We start from the raw sequence: 15,099 nt of genomic DNA, 5'->3' as shown, positions 1-15,099 counted from the left end.
TTAATGTTTAGCTAGTAATAATATATTCACTGATGCCAGGTAAAAAATAATAAAATTTCTACATCATTCACGTCATTTGTTGGTAGATCAAGGAGTTGCAATCTGCACTAACATGGCTAAGAACATACCCAAATTTAAACACATTGCCTGTTATTAAAAGGCATGGCAGTTTATTATTAAAATGCCATTTGTAGAAGCTGATGTTAAAAGAAATCCCGCCCAAGAAAAAAGTTGTGCTACTGCATTACTTAATTTACAGGTGAAATAATTAAATAAATCGCCTTTATTTCACTTCTTAATAATAAATATTGTATTATTCAAATAATATTTATAAAATTGGGATAGAATGAATGTTTTTATTTATATATTTATAGTGTTGTCCTGTGGCTGAATCAATAGATCTTTTAGATTTGGCAGAATGTTGTATTAAAGCTGATCGTCCTTATATGGCAGCAGCTTTACTACCACTGGCTAATGACGAGGATAAGGAGAGCTTATTAAAGGTATTACACTATTATTTTCTCTAAATTTGAATATCCTTTTTTTAAAAACATATTATATTTTTAGTTAATTCGTTCCAAATCATCACGTGAAGATCTAAATTACAAATGTTACATTCTTGGAAGAATTGGGGATTTTATTTGTTCCCCAAATATTACACATCTTAAAGACGTATTAATTTTTCAGTTTATATAGGTCTGTGATTGTTATTTTTATACTATGTATATATAGATATACATAATACTTTGTATTTAAACCTGTAATTTAATAAATTTATCAAAGATATATGTCTGTATATATCTTCTTGAATTTAACACTACATTTTTAGAATATTTCATTCAAAATGTTACTTTCTGTCTAATTTTTTTTTATTTATTAACAACAAGCAATGCAAACATAATCGAAAAAAATTGATTTCAACTTCTATACCTTGCAATTATAATTTAATCCCATTTATCACCATACTTATTTGAAGTTGTGGGTTTCGGAGGTACATCTGTGGGCTGTATTCTTGGTTTAACAAGTGAAGATCTTCAACTAAGCCTCTGCAAAAATACAATGCAGATTATTAACTCTGATGTTCTACATCTCTAATGTCATGCTCCCTACCTATAGTTTTGCATCCTCGATTTTTGATATTCTTCACGATTTTTCCTCCGTAATTCTTCATATGTTGTACTTGAAGCAGGTGGCGTAGTTGGTGGTAGATTTTCGTGCAAACTATCATTCCCTAATAATAATATAAAATTCATAATATAAAATTTTCAAATAAGAATTTATATAGTATTTTATGAATGTCTTACAATCCATATTTGGCCGATAAGTATCATCTAGACCTGATTGATATGGCCTGTCTGTATCCATGTCCAATACACTTTCTTGTTCTGAGAATCCATCTGTATATACATCCTTATTTAAAGAACTTGTAGTTAAGCTGGTGCCTAATGCATTGTCTATAGAAATCCTGCAAAAAGTTCATTAATGTTTAATATCAAATATTTTAATTTGATGACTTGATTTGATTACTATATACAAACATATAAGTTTTATAACACACCTTTCCAAGTCCCCGAATTTCTTTGCCGTAATATTTGTGCCAATCTACTATTGGGTAATTGCATTAACTTTTGAGCGCATTTATTTTGATATGAAAATTTTCCAAAAAATATCCAAAAGCCACTGCACCTAATACTTTTGGTATTGCTCCATACTTAGCGCTTGGGCTTAAAAAGCCTATTAAAACATCCATATTATTTTGCAATGATTTTTAATTATAAAATTCAAACAATATATAATTATGAAACCAGCAGGGTAAATAAATGAGATGGTTGAAATTACAGATGAAATAGTAAAAATGTCTTATTAGCTAATGCAATTTAGATTTTCATATAATTGATTAACATACATTGCACTTTAAAAAATTATAAAATAATAACTTATTGTATCCTCATTATTTATTATTCTTTTACATATATAAAATCATTAACTTTAAGCGCAAAAATAATTTAAGGAACAAAGCAAAATGTGGAGACTATAAACGGTTTACACAAACAGAAGCCAGTGGAAAAAATGTATGGAAAATACATATATGGAAAATGAATATATATATATAGTTTTTTAGTGTGTTTGGTTTCAGTATTTAAAATTTTGCACTTATGGTACCTCTTTTAACACCCATGTATGTTGTAGTCCCAAAAATAGTAAGTAAAGGCAGCGATCTTTCAAAAAACGCTTCAACGTTACATTGTTTTAAAACTCGAAGTTCGTCAGGTGAAAATTGGTAATTTGCCTAAATTTTTATATAATTAAACATAAATAAATATAAAATGTCAATTGCAATTAATTTTATTTTTGAATTTTACTAGGGGATTGGGGTCGTTCGGAGTCTCTTGCGCAACATGCTGCGGGTTTGCACTATTCATTTTGTATACAACTTTTATTCAAATATCTCCAAGAACATTATATAAATAAATTCAACATTTACATTTATGTGATATTTCAAGATGATAACCTATAATATACAAATAGTATATTGTAAAATTATTGTGACATCTAGAGTAATCAACTCGAATGATGCGAATTCTGTTATGTATCTTGGGTTGAGAAGAACTGGATTAGCTGTTATCTGTCATTTTTCAACGTTTTCTTGCGTTGCGTTCTCATTCGTTGTTCGTTGGTCACAATGTTAGGTTATGTTAATTATATGAACGATAAAAAAATTAAATTGCAATGATTTGTAATCGTATTCATTTTTAATTACCATCAAAATAATGATTAAATGGACCTTATACACCTTTTGTGTGTCATGTTTTGCTTTCATGCTGTTTTTGTATGGCTTTTTCCCTTGAATATTAATTCGAAAAGTTTCTCGAAGAAAGAGATTTGCCGAATTTGAAAACTTTTCAGTCGTATGTATTATTTAATATAATATGATGTGAATTATATTTGTGTTTTACACTAATTGATTATGTTCATGTTGTTTTAGTATTTCTTCAGAATCTTATTCTCAATCAGTGAACAAAGTTGTTTTGATGATTATTGATGCTTTTCGCAATGATTTTATATATGATTTCAATGATAATATGCCGTTTCTACAGAGGATTATTAAAGATAGACATACGTGTGCTTTTGTATCTGAAATTAAGACGCCTACTGTAACATTGCCAAGAATAAAGGTATAAATGTCATTTTAATCATTTTAATTATATGAATTGAAGTTAAACTAGTCTCCGTAATATTTTTGTATATTCTACTATATATGGATCATATATTGATTTAATTATAGCTTATTGTCGAAATATTATTGATAGTTTTTATCAATAAGTATAATTTGTTATAATTGTTATTTTTACATAATTATTTTATTTTTTAGGCCTTAACAACTGGATACATTCCAGCGTATATAGATGTAGTCTTGAATTTTGGTACTCAAGCCTTAACAACGGATAATATAATATACCAATTTAATTCCAATTCCAAAGATCTAGTTTTTTATGGTGATGATACATGGCTTAAATTATTTCCAAATTCATTTAAAAGATTTGAGGGAACAACTTCCTTTTATGTTACAGATTTTTATGAGGTATATATTATCTACGATATAAACTATAAAGTTTACTTAAATTCATTTAAGTTTCTTTAGGTAGATTACAATGTGACGAAAAATGTTAGAACAGAGTTGCTTAATGATGATTGGAGTGTTATGATTTTACATTACCTAGGGCTTGATCACATTGGTCATGTAGAAGGACCCCAGGGAAAACATATTAAGCCAAAATTGAAAGAAATGGATGATGTGATTGAATATATTTACAAAAATTTAATAAAAATGGTAAAATTATGTTTTCAAATCATTCTGACATCAAAATTCAAAAATTTAGAGCTAATTTCATGAAACTCTTCTTTGTGATCTATATTTCAGGATTCCGAAAAAAATAAAAATTTATTCATTATTAGTGGAGACCATGGTATGAGGGACTCAGGTGGTCACGGAGGTTCATCTGAACCAGAAACAAACATTCCACTTATATTTGCTGGAAACTTATGTGAAGATACAAATTTTAGGTAATTACTTGAATAGTACTAATTAAATTTTAACTACAAAAGTTGTTTAATAACATTATGCTTTTAGATTAGAGCATGTTCAACAAATAGATTTAGTTCCAACCTTATCAGTATTATTAGGAATTCCAATACCAATGGGCAGTATTGGGGTACTTATTGACTCTGTGATAACAAGACTGAATTCTGAACAACAAATGTATGCTCTGTATTATAATGCAATGCATTTAGCAAAGCATTGTCATGAACGATTAGAGAGTTCTTATAGCAATGGTAACTTGGAATATATCAATGTTGATTTTACTAAATTATACAAAGCTGCAACATCTTTACATAAATAATTGCATGTTTAACAATAAATAGTTAGTACTTCCTGCTAATAATCAATAATTTTATGAGTAAAAAATATAAACAATTATATTGAAAGTGTAATGTGTATACTACTAATGATTTTTCTAATGAAATTTTGTGCAAATTATTCTTATAAATCATGTTTTCAATTTATATTAAATGGTATTTCATATTATTTCAGAATACTACAAGGATTATCTGAAGGCTGTGAAATTGTATGAACGTTGGCTATTGAGTAATAAAACAGATGATTTATTGAAGAAGCAATCTTCAATATTATTTATATCATCTATGAAACAAATGAGTAAAGAACTTAGTTCATTGGGAACAAATTATAATGAATTTTATCTGATATTATCAATGATACTCGTGTTTGAGGTAATTAAATAATAAGCATAATTCAAATAAATAATTTATTCGTATACAATCATAATAAATTAATTTTAGGCACTTGGTATAATATTATCAACATTTTTAATTGGAGATCTCTCATTACAAGTTTTTAAAAATACTTATAAAAAACTATTTGGTGCAACAGTATTGACAACAATTTTAACAGTCACACATATATTATGCACACAAAACGTAATGACTATTTGGATATTATTATTCAACACACTAATATCTGTGGTGTTGAGCATAAATTTGTATATTATCAAAAATGTTGCTAGCAAATTTACACTTTGTTTGGTAAGTTTTGTTCAAACACTCATTGTCGATTCTAAATTACCAATTAAAGTAATTGGTCATAATATATTTAAAATCTCTAGAAAGAAGGTATTTTTGTCTAACAACTATATGCATCATGTAAAATATCTTATCAAAAACCGAATCGAAACTTTTTGTCATTGTTATTCAAACATTGCCTTCTATTGTTTATAAATCACATATGCAATTCCAAAAAATACCTACTTGCTAGGGGATACATTGCTGATTTAAAAAACTATTAACATCTGCTTATATACAATTTTTTTAGACAAATATTTTAACAAGAAATAAAATTTACTAACAATTAATTCTTAAGAGATAATTCTTGCAATTTATTGTTCATGGTTTCAAATTGGTCATTTTTATGATATGCTTCTGTTTTACTGGCATTCTGTTTGAAATATTTGTTATTTAAAACGTCTTCTGCTGGAATCTTATGACGACCTTTCAAACATGTCCAGTATTGTGATTGTATCTCAATGACCTTACGAATACTACTTATAGCTGTAGGATCTACAGCAGATAATGACAAAGGTGGCAAAGGTTCTCCCAGCAAGGCTTTTGTACACATTGCCATACAATAAGCCGTTGATAATGAATTATACCCCCCTTCTAGAGTTATTAACGTTTTGCTATTTGCAAGTAATGTCAGCATATGTGTCATATGCCCATAGGCTTCAGGTGACACCTTGCAACCTCCCAAGGGATCACCAGCAGCTGCATCAAAACCTGCTGATATTATTACCAACTCAGGGTTAAATTCGTATGCTATAGGCATGACAATTTGCTGAAAAGCCATGATATATTCAGCATCTTTCATGCCTTTTTTGTTCCATGGTATGTTGACATTGAAACCTTTGGCACCATCACCACCTACGTCAGTGTAATTACCAGCAGAACCTCTTGGGAAGAAATTACCATTATCATATCGATGTAATGATATGTACAGAACTTTTTTATTATCGTAAAAGGCATTTTGAGTTCCATTACCATGGTGCACATCCCAATCAACAATTAAAACTTTTTTTAAATTATAATTTTTTATAACATAGTTTGCACATATTGCCGCATTACTGAATATGCAGAATCCGTGAGGCTCATTTGCTTCTGCGTGATGACCTGGTGGTCTTACGATGCAAATGCCACTTCGACAGTGCTTTAAAAGAATTTCATCTGCCACTGCTAATATTGAACCTGCGGCTACACTTGCGCTTTCAAATGTATGGTTGCTTAAATAAATTGACTGCAACTTTTTTTCTTCCATAATTAGTTTTTTCGAATTCATAGTTGCAGTGTTCCAAACGTTTTGAATATGTTGTGGGGAATGAACTAGCAGCAATTCTCTAATGGTTACTGTTCGGGACACTATTTGCTTGCAATTTTGTAATAGGCCAAATTCTGAAAGTTTTTTATAAACTGTCTCAATTCTATTGGGATTTTCTGGATGATCAGAGTTCATGTCTGTATGTTTCAACATTTTATCATCATATACGAAACAAGTTCTGTAATTTGGTACAGTAAAATCAGTAATTTCGCGTAATTTTTGTAACTTTTGACGAACGTTTTCTAAATGTGATTTTGTTTGAACTATATAAGTATTCCGTGTAGGATATTCAATAACAGTTTCCATGTTTTCCACAGATTTTACTGTAACCATGTGCCTTAGACTTTCACTATTGTCTGGTATATCCTCATCTACGTGATATACATCATAATAATCAAAACATTTCCAATATGTTTTATGAGCATATATACAATTTCTAATAGAGTCCATAACAGACAACTTAGGCTCTGAAATTGTAGTCAAAGACGGTGTGGGGTCTCCAAGTAAAGCCCGTAAGGTCATAGCTGCACTTTCACCTAATGATTGTAAACAATAGCCGCCTTCAAGAACTACTGCCACTTTCCCACTACTCAAAGACATTAAACTGCCTACTAAATGTGCATAACATGTCGGAGATACATTCATTTCCCCCTCTGGACATCCTATTGCTGCATCGTACCCTGATGAAACTAGCACTAACTCAGGATTATATTCAAATGCTACTGGCAAGAGCACTTGATTAAAGATTTGTAAATATTCTGAATCGCCCATTCCAATTTCATTTAAAGGCAAATTGAAATTATAACCCATGCCTTGGCCAGATCCTATATTGTCAAATTCTGATTCCCGTAAGTTGGGCCAAAATTCTCCATGTTCAAATCGATGTATGGAAAAATACAAAACTCTTGGGTCATCATAAAACATTCTTTGTGTAGCTTGTCCATGATGGACATCCCAATCAACAATAAGTATTCGTTTCAAATTATAATTATTCAATGCGTATTCAGCAGCAATAGCTACGTTATTGAAAAAGCAGTAACCACAATATTCAGATTCCATAGCGTGATGTCCAGGGGGGCGTATGAGCGCCATACCATTTTGTATTTTGTTTGAAAGTATATTATCCACAAGTTCTATAGCACAACCAGCAGCTAAGACAGATGACTCATAAGTTTTTGGATGAAAATACACAGCATCGAATTTAGAACTATTTTTTTCAAGTTCATCAATGTCCCTCACTTGGCAAACATTTTGAAGAAACCCTGTATGTTTTGAGGTGTGTTTCATTTCAATTAAATGCAGAGGAGCCGGTTGTGATAATAGCCTTAAACATCGATTAATCAAACCCATATCTTCACATTTCTCTAGAATTACCTTCAAACGTTCAGGCCGTTCTTGATGTTCTTCATCCCAGAGACATTTATGCTCAAAAAACAATTGGTCAAAAACAACTCCTGTGGATTTTCTTCGAATATTGCTATATTGAATAGCATTTTCGAATATGTCTTTTACAACATCGTTTTGTTTCTTTCTGCTTGCTGCAAGTTTTTTTGCCGCCAAAAGTTTTGCTTGACGCGCCGGCGGTTTTGAATGTATTGTAGATTCACTAGCCATAGTTATAACTTAATTAAAAATTTAACAATATAAAAATAACATATTTACAATATATATATTAAAATAGCTATTCAATTTTTTTAATTATAATTTAACATATAACACTGTCGTAAAAACTATTTATAATAAATAAGAAGTGAATATATATAATAATAATAATAAATAAATAAATAAAATTTTAAACAACTTTAAAAATGTGAACACAAATCAGAGTCATGTCAACTCGACGTCAACAGAAAATATCACTCGCGGCCATTTTGACTTTTATTAGTTGTGTATTAGCAGAGCTATCGATTTAATTTCAAGAAGGGCCAAATTTATTTTCAAGATTTAAGAAAACCTAGTTTTTACCAACAAAAACTATTTAGATATAACTTCAATAAATTGATTTTGTTTTTATTTGATAAAAACATAAATGAAATTACATGAATAATGAAAAAGAACAAAAAGTACAAAAGTTTAATTTGAAGAAACTAAATGAAAATGAATATAGAAATGATGTTTCAATCAATCAATATGGTTTCCTCCCTTCATCAAATACACAAGGTGCCCTAATAGATTTGACTAATACCATCAGTCAGCACCTTGAGGAAAATATGCATACAGTTGCTATTTTTATTGATTTACAAAAAGCTTTCGACGCAGTAGATCATGGCATATTACTCAATAAACTAATAGATTTGGTTGTAGAGGGTTTGTGTTACAGCATTATCAAAGATTTCCTCATGAAAAGAGTGGTAAGGACGAAGGTGGGAAATTTCACAAGTGGAGGATGTAGCATAACCTGTGGAGTTCCACAAGGTTCTGTATTAGGATCTTTATTATGTCTATTATACACCAATAACCTTAAAGACGCAAAATTAAAGGGAAGATACATATTATATGTAGACGATACAGCCATAGTATATGCGGATAAGGATAAAAAAGACTCGAAGATGCTATAAACATGGACATGAAAATATACACTGAGTGGCTAACTGAAAATAAACTAACAATTAACATCAATAAAACAAAATACATATATTTCAAACATAGAAAAAATACTGAGAACACTAAACTAAAAATTGATTTAAATAATAGAGAAATAGAGGAAGTGGAAAGCATAAAATACTTAGGACTGATAATAAATGAAAAACTGACATGGATAGAACATATAAACAAAATAAAAAGAAAGATAGGAACATCAACAGGGGCATTGAAAAGGATCCACTCTTTCGGCAAAAAAAATAAAATACTAATTCTTAAAACGCAAATAATACCTATAATTTTATATGGAATAACAACATGGAGCCAATCAACTAAAGCAAACCTAAATGACATACAGAGAACAATGAATAAAGCCATAAAAATAGCATATAATTTTCCACATCTAACACCCACCAAATACTTATAGAGAGAAACAAATAATCATTCACTAAATAACATAATTAAAATAGAGAAATGCAAACTAATACACAAAATGAAATTTAACCGAATTAAAACAAGTGCAACAATAGACATAAATCAAGATATACATGAGCACTACACTAGACAACACGACAATTTTGATATTGAGCACAATAGAAAGAAGAATTTGAAAGAAAATGTCATATGGAGTGCTAGCAAAATATATAACGGATTGCCAAACGATATTAAGATGACCAATGATGACGATAAATTTAAATGAAAAATAAAGAAATACTATAAGGAAATTGAAGACAAAGAAGACTGAAGAGTTATATATAAAGATATTTTGATTATAATAGATATTATATTAATGAAATAGTCAAATGAAATGTATATATAAAATATTAAAACTGTTTTTCATAATCGCTCACTGTAATTTATTTTTGGGATACTTATAGGTTTCAATCTGATTTAGGAACCGATTCTGCTGCATAACAGAAAAATGTTATGGCAAGGCCATTACGCTCTAACTTCCATACATTATGCTACTCATACTGAATACTGTCAAAATGTCATGTTTTTGCTGCGCATTTAGGTGTTTTACACATAAACTGCAAAGTCACTCGTATGTTATGAACCTGAGTCAGAAAGACTCTGTTTTCTAACATCGTTTTTTGACATTTGTGCAGTTTCTAGGTTATGTTTTCTATCAAACAACCTGAGAAATTCGCCTGACTACACACCGAGTGCATGGCTTTTGTCAATATTAGTATGAAAATCATAACATGGCTTGCCATAACATTTTTCTGTTATGCGGCAGAATCGGTCCCTTAATATATTTAAGTATTATGGAAAATATTTAAGTATTTGCCTTACTAAGTATGTCAAAGTATTTCTGATATAATATTTAAATTCGAACCCACATTTGATCACAAGTGCTTTTACCAAACTACCAATTCCAAAAGCGGCAGACACGTGGGCGCCTCGTGGGCGCACTTGTTTGTTTCAAGATAAAAACGATCATTCATTTATAAACCCACTTGTACTACTTATATGGAAAACATATTCTTATTATTTATTCATATTATCGAGAATTTATACCATATGGCAATCATCATAATAAATAACTTTCGTTTTCTAAGGAATATAGAGGTCTATTCAAAAATTACAATTGCACAGCTATTTGTTAAATATCATTTTGGGAATTATCAATTGGAAAACTTATATTTCTTAGTCAGCAATTTGTTAAAATAATTTCCCAAAGTCATTGCTGAAATTGGATTTTTTAGTAGCTTCATTTACATACTTTCATTACTTCATTACATATATATGGCCATTGCCGCATATTTCCATTGATAAATTTGGCATTGACTCAGTGATGATTTAGGAAAGTCGAAAAATTTTCTTATCGATTTTTTTTCTATTTTCGAAATGATGTAAATTACCATCAGGTTGGGTCCGATATCGTGTGGCAATGCGCTCCTGACCTTTATATCGACTTTTATCATTGCTTTATCTTTAATTATCTATGTTTTGTTTGCAGAATAACACAAATATTGAAATCATTTTCATGATTTTTGGAATTATTCTACACGCCCTGAGCTTATCGGCAACGAGTTTTATAGAAGAAGAGCACATGATTTACTATCATTTAAGTAGCAGTTATCTTATCATCTTGTTAATAGGTCACATTTGCCGTTTGTTTGCAAAATATAAACATAAAGAGACAAGAATATATTTTACCGATTATGAACGAATAATAAAAGTATTTTGTTCACTGTCTGCATTGAGAATTTTAAGAGATCTTAATAGCACTGGTGACAAACATCAGAATGCATACGATTACTCTGACTGGCTCAATGAAAGTGATCATGTTTTGGAACACTCTGTATTATATATTATTGGTAAATATTGTTCGATAATAATTGGCATTTTTATATAAAGTCAACCCTACTATAGCGCGATTCGTTCCTATTTTCGTTCAATCCCATAAGTTTCTTCTGCAACCTATGAATGACTGTTAACTAGATACATATTGTAAAAGTAGGTTTTAATATAATTAACTTCCCGGAGGAAAAGTTTATGTTTTCATCAAAAAATCCGATTCGCTAATTTTATGTTTTCTCGACGTTCTCGAATGAGGCAAAATTTGGAAAAAGTATGTGTGTGTGTGCCGTAAAAATCGACGTTTTCTCAAAAATGACTGAACCGAATTTAAAAATTTAAAATCCATTCGATGTATTTCGATGAGGACTGGCGTTTATCAATTTTGCGCGACGATCAGCCAAGCCGTTTCTTTGTAAATAGCAGAAAAGTGAAAAATTTTTCGTCGACGTTTTAGCCCGAAATTCTGAATCCGGGCTGTTTTCTTGTAATAGTGTTAAATTTTTTTTTCTACGATTTCTATGATTTTTTTTACGGTAGATACCATAGTCTTATAGATCATACTAAAATATTACGGCCCTACGACAAGTCGTTTAATTTTAAAAATTCTTCTAAGTTTGCAAAAATTAGTATCGTTTTTTTGGCATTTGTCAAAATTAGGCCTTTCATCGACGTTTGCTCAAAAACGCCTGAAATGATATCAGAAATTTAAAAACCATATGGATGTATTCCAATGAGAACTATCGTTTGTCAGTTTTGTGCGACGATTTGCCAAGCCGTTTCTTTGTAATTTGAAAAAAAAAGTGTTAAACTTTTCGTCCACATTAAGTTCACACTACCGAATCGATTTAAAAAAATCAAAAACTGTTCGAAAGATATAAAGAAGTTGTTCTCTTATAGCGCGATACGCACTCCTGCGTTATAGTAGGGTTGATTGTATTGTTAAATACTATTTTCCTAAAATTCGGTTTATTTTTTTTTTGTAATCGTTTCATATTGTTTGTGATGGATTCCAAAACAGCTTTGAATTTTTTTAATATAACATTGATGAATACATTTTGTTGTTTGGTGCATTACTACATTTTAAAGGATGCTAGTAATTTAAACAAAATTTTATTAAATTATGAATAATGAAAAATTGTTATATAAACGATCTTAATTTACAAGTTTAATATTAATTAAAACGATCCTAATTTACAGGTTTATGCAGCATCTTCATCACAATAGCAAATCATATCAACTGCAACAAGATTCTTAAATACGCTATTCTTTTCCATATATTTCATCACATTTACTATTTTAAAAGCTTAACATATAATATTATCAAACTGCCAATAACGCTGATTCCTTCTGATTACATATTATTGAATATTCTAGTCGTGATATCAATTATTATTTTGATATCATCAAATAAAACACAAAAAAGTAAATTAATTTTAGCCTCATTTTTATTATACTTATCATTTCTTCAAAAGCCACATAATGTGTTTTTGCTATCTTCGATTATATTTATTTTGAATAGCATTTTTAATTTCGACGTCGTCGAAACAAAAATATCTTTTAATCCGAGGTTTATTGGAGCTATCTGGATCGGATTTACTTTCTATTTTATGCAGGTGAGTAAGTATGTTAAGTTTGATAACAATTTACTTTATAGAAATGTATATTTTTAGGTATAATTTAAATAATTTTCTATTATCAACTTCTCGCAGGGTAATTTATAGTAATCGCAAAAAAATCGAAACTGAAATTTTTTTTCATATCTTTACTTTTCAAAGCCTTAGAAAAAATTGATGTGTGTGTGTATGTGTGTGTGTTTGGTACCAATATTTAAAAAAATATGTATGTGTTTAAACCAAAATTTGACCTTTCATCAAGGATTTTTCTAAAACGGCTACACTGATTTCAAAAGTTTAAAAGCAAATTGATGAAACTCAATTTGGACGCGATAAACATTTCTATTTTTCGAAATTTAAATATATATTTCAGTATTTTGGGTATATAGAACAATTTCTACATTAATTATTCTTTCTATAAAACCATTCACAATTTAATTGATTTTTTATTTAAAAAGCGTTCATCTGGTTGCACAAACAGGTCAGATGATATGAATTTTTAACTATTCTACACAACTAAATTACTAAAGTTTGCCAATTTTGAATAAATTATTTTAATAAAAATACTTTCTTACATTCAATGTAAAATATACTCATTATTTATCTTTTCAGGGCAATTCCAACAATCTGGCGACTGTGGATGTCTCTTCCGGATATTCTGGCTTGTCGTTTTACAATCCTTTTATAGTTGCTCTTCAAATCGCGTTTTTAACATATTCAGGACCACTTCTTGCCATAGTTAATACATTGGTTCATATCAATATTCAAGACTTAGATAAGTTTATAGCAAATATATTTTTATGTAAGTTAGTACCACTGAGTTGGTATTTAGTAATGGTGTATTTTCAAAGAAACCACTTATTTGCATGGACAGTTTTTGCCCCTAAGTTGATATACGAATCAGCGCATATCATAATAACTTTAATAACTGGATTTGTATTGTGTGCTATTTGTTTCACAAGCGATAAATATAAATTAATTTAAAAAAAATAATTGTTTAAATCATATAAAAAATACATTACATTACATTACAAGATTGGTAAATTACTGAAAAAATATTTTAATTTATAAAATTTAAATTTTTATTACCAAACAATTATTTAATAACATTTCTTAAACAATTCAGTTTATATAAATTTAATCAAATTCATCTAGTAATTCATCTGCATTTTTATGATCGTTTTTGTAAGAACTAGATGTTGAAGTAGAAGGTGTGGCTTTCAAGCTTTTTAAACGCCTTGGTCTTTTCGCATTTGAACTTGAAGGAACATCTGTACTAAATTTTGGTATGGTGCTTGAAATTTCATCTAAACAATGTTGAGAATTCAATTCCATGAAATCATCATGATCGCTATCACTTATGACCAAAGGGCTACTCGAGTTATTTTCATCAATTTCTTCAATCCTTTCTTTACTTTGTGTTGAATTAATGATATTTTGTAATTCCCTTATTTTCTCCTTCTTTTGATTTAACAATAACAAAAATTTTCCATATAATTCTTCTTCCATATCAATTTTTAATTGCCTATATTTATTCACTTTAAGTATAAGTTCTGCATTTGTTTCATTAAGACTTTTATGCTGAGAGTTGACATGCTCTAGTTGCATTTTCAACATTGTGTTTTGTTCAATTAAATCATCAATTACATTTATGTTAGAAAGATTCTTATTTACTTCAAGTTTTATTTTAAAAACTGCAGATTTCATAGAAGTATTTTTAATTTCTTTGCGACATATAAAATATTTGTCTTCAATGCTATAAGTGCAATAAGGCACACCATCATGGGTTGTTAAAACATATTTAACATTACTTTTATAATCTTCTAACGATGATCCCAGTCCTTCTGCAAATTGTTTCATACTGGCAGTAGTGAAAATACCGGACCAGTTTTTATTGTTTTCTATAACGTCTATTTTGTATTCATCGTCTTCACTAATTTCGGTTCTAACAATGAATTTTGGAGGAAGTTTATTAATGTGAATTTCATTTTGTGACTCGGTCATTTGTATGTATTAAACGCTAAAATTCAATTAATTGCAATAATACTAAAGAATGCAACGTAACTTCTTCCTCAAACTTGTTATTTATCTTTCGGTGACATCACCTTATCATTACCGTTATATTATCAACATTATACTGCTTTCTTATTATTG

At 29.3% G+C, this 15,099-nt stretch overlaps 3 protein-coding genes and 1 pseudogene across 3 annotated transcripts; 2 read left to right on the top strand and 2 right to left on the bottom strand.

Annotated features, from left to right (window-relative positions):
- Positions 1-170: 170 nt before the first annotated feature.
- Positions 171-696, top strand: LOC113386327. Its single transcript, XM_026624112.1, has 3 exons — positions 171-259; positions 375-503; positions 568-696. Exons 1-3 carry the CDS (start codon positions 182-184, stop codon positions 694-696), a joined length of 336 nt encoding a protein of 111 aa, XP_026479897.1. The 5' UTR covers positions 171-181.
- Positions 697-937: 241 nt separating this feature from the next.
- Positions 938-2,486, bottom strand: LOC113386325 (annotated as a pseudogene).
- A 444-nt stretch (positions 2,487-2,930) lies between these two features.
- Positions 2,931-13,929, top strand: LOC113386324 (GPI ethanolamine phosphate transferase 2-like). Its single transcript, XM_026624111.1, has 11 exons — positions 2,931-2,935; positions 2,987-3,176; positions 3,374-3,583; positions 3,644-3,832; positions 3,923-4,065; positions 4,133-4,335; positions 4,595-4,791; positions 4,861-5,103; positions 10,989-11,349; positions 12,530-12,945; positions 13,558-13,929. The coding sequence occupies exons 1-11, from the start codon at positions 2,931-2,933 to the stop codon at positions 13,927-13,929; spliced, it is 2,529 nt and encodes an 842-aa protein (XP_026479896.1).
- Positions 13,930-14,082: 153 nt separating this feature from the next.
- On the bottom strand, positions 14,083-14,949 carry LOC113386323 (DNA repair protein XRCC4-like). Its single transcript, XM_026624110.1, has one exon. The coding sequence runs from the start codon at positions 14,947-14,949 to the stop codon at positions 14,083-14,085; it is 867 nt and encodes a 288-aa protein (XP_026479895.1).
- Between the last annotated feature and the right edge of the window lie 150 nt (positions 14,950-15,099).

Source organism: Ctenocephalides felis, unplaced genomic scaffold (genome assembly GCF_003426905.1).
Source record: "Ctenocephalides felis isolate EL2017-DRISC unplaced genomic scaffold, ASM342690v1 CF-g0.4_SCAFFOLD_03571, whole genome shotgun sequence".
Taxonomy (NCBI): Eukaryota; Metazoa; Arthropoda; class Insecta; order Siphonaptera; family Pulicidae; genus Ctenocephalides; species Ctenocephalides felis.
The sequence above is the reverse complement of the archived record's forward strand: the minus strand, read 5'-3'. Positions and strand labels throughout refer to the sequence as shown.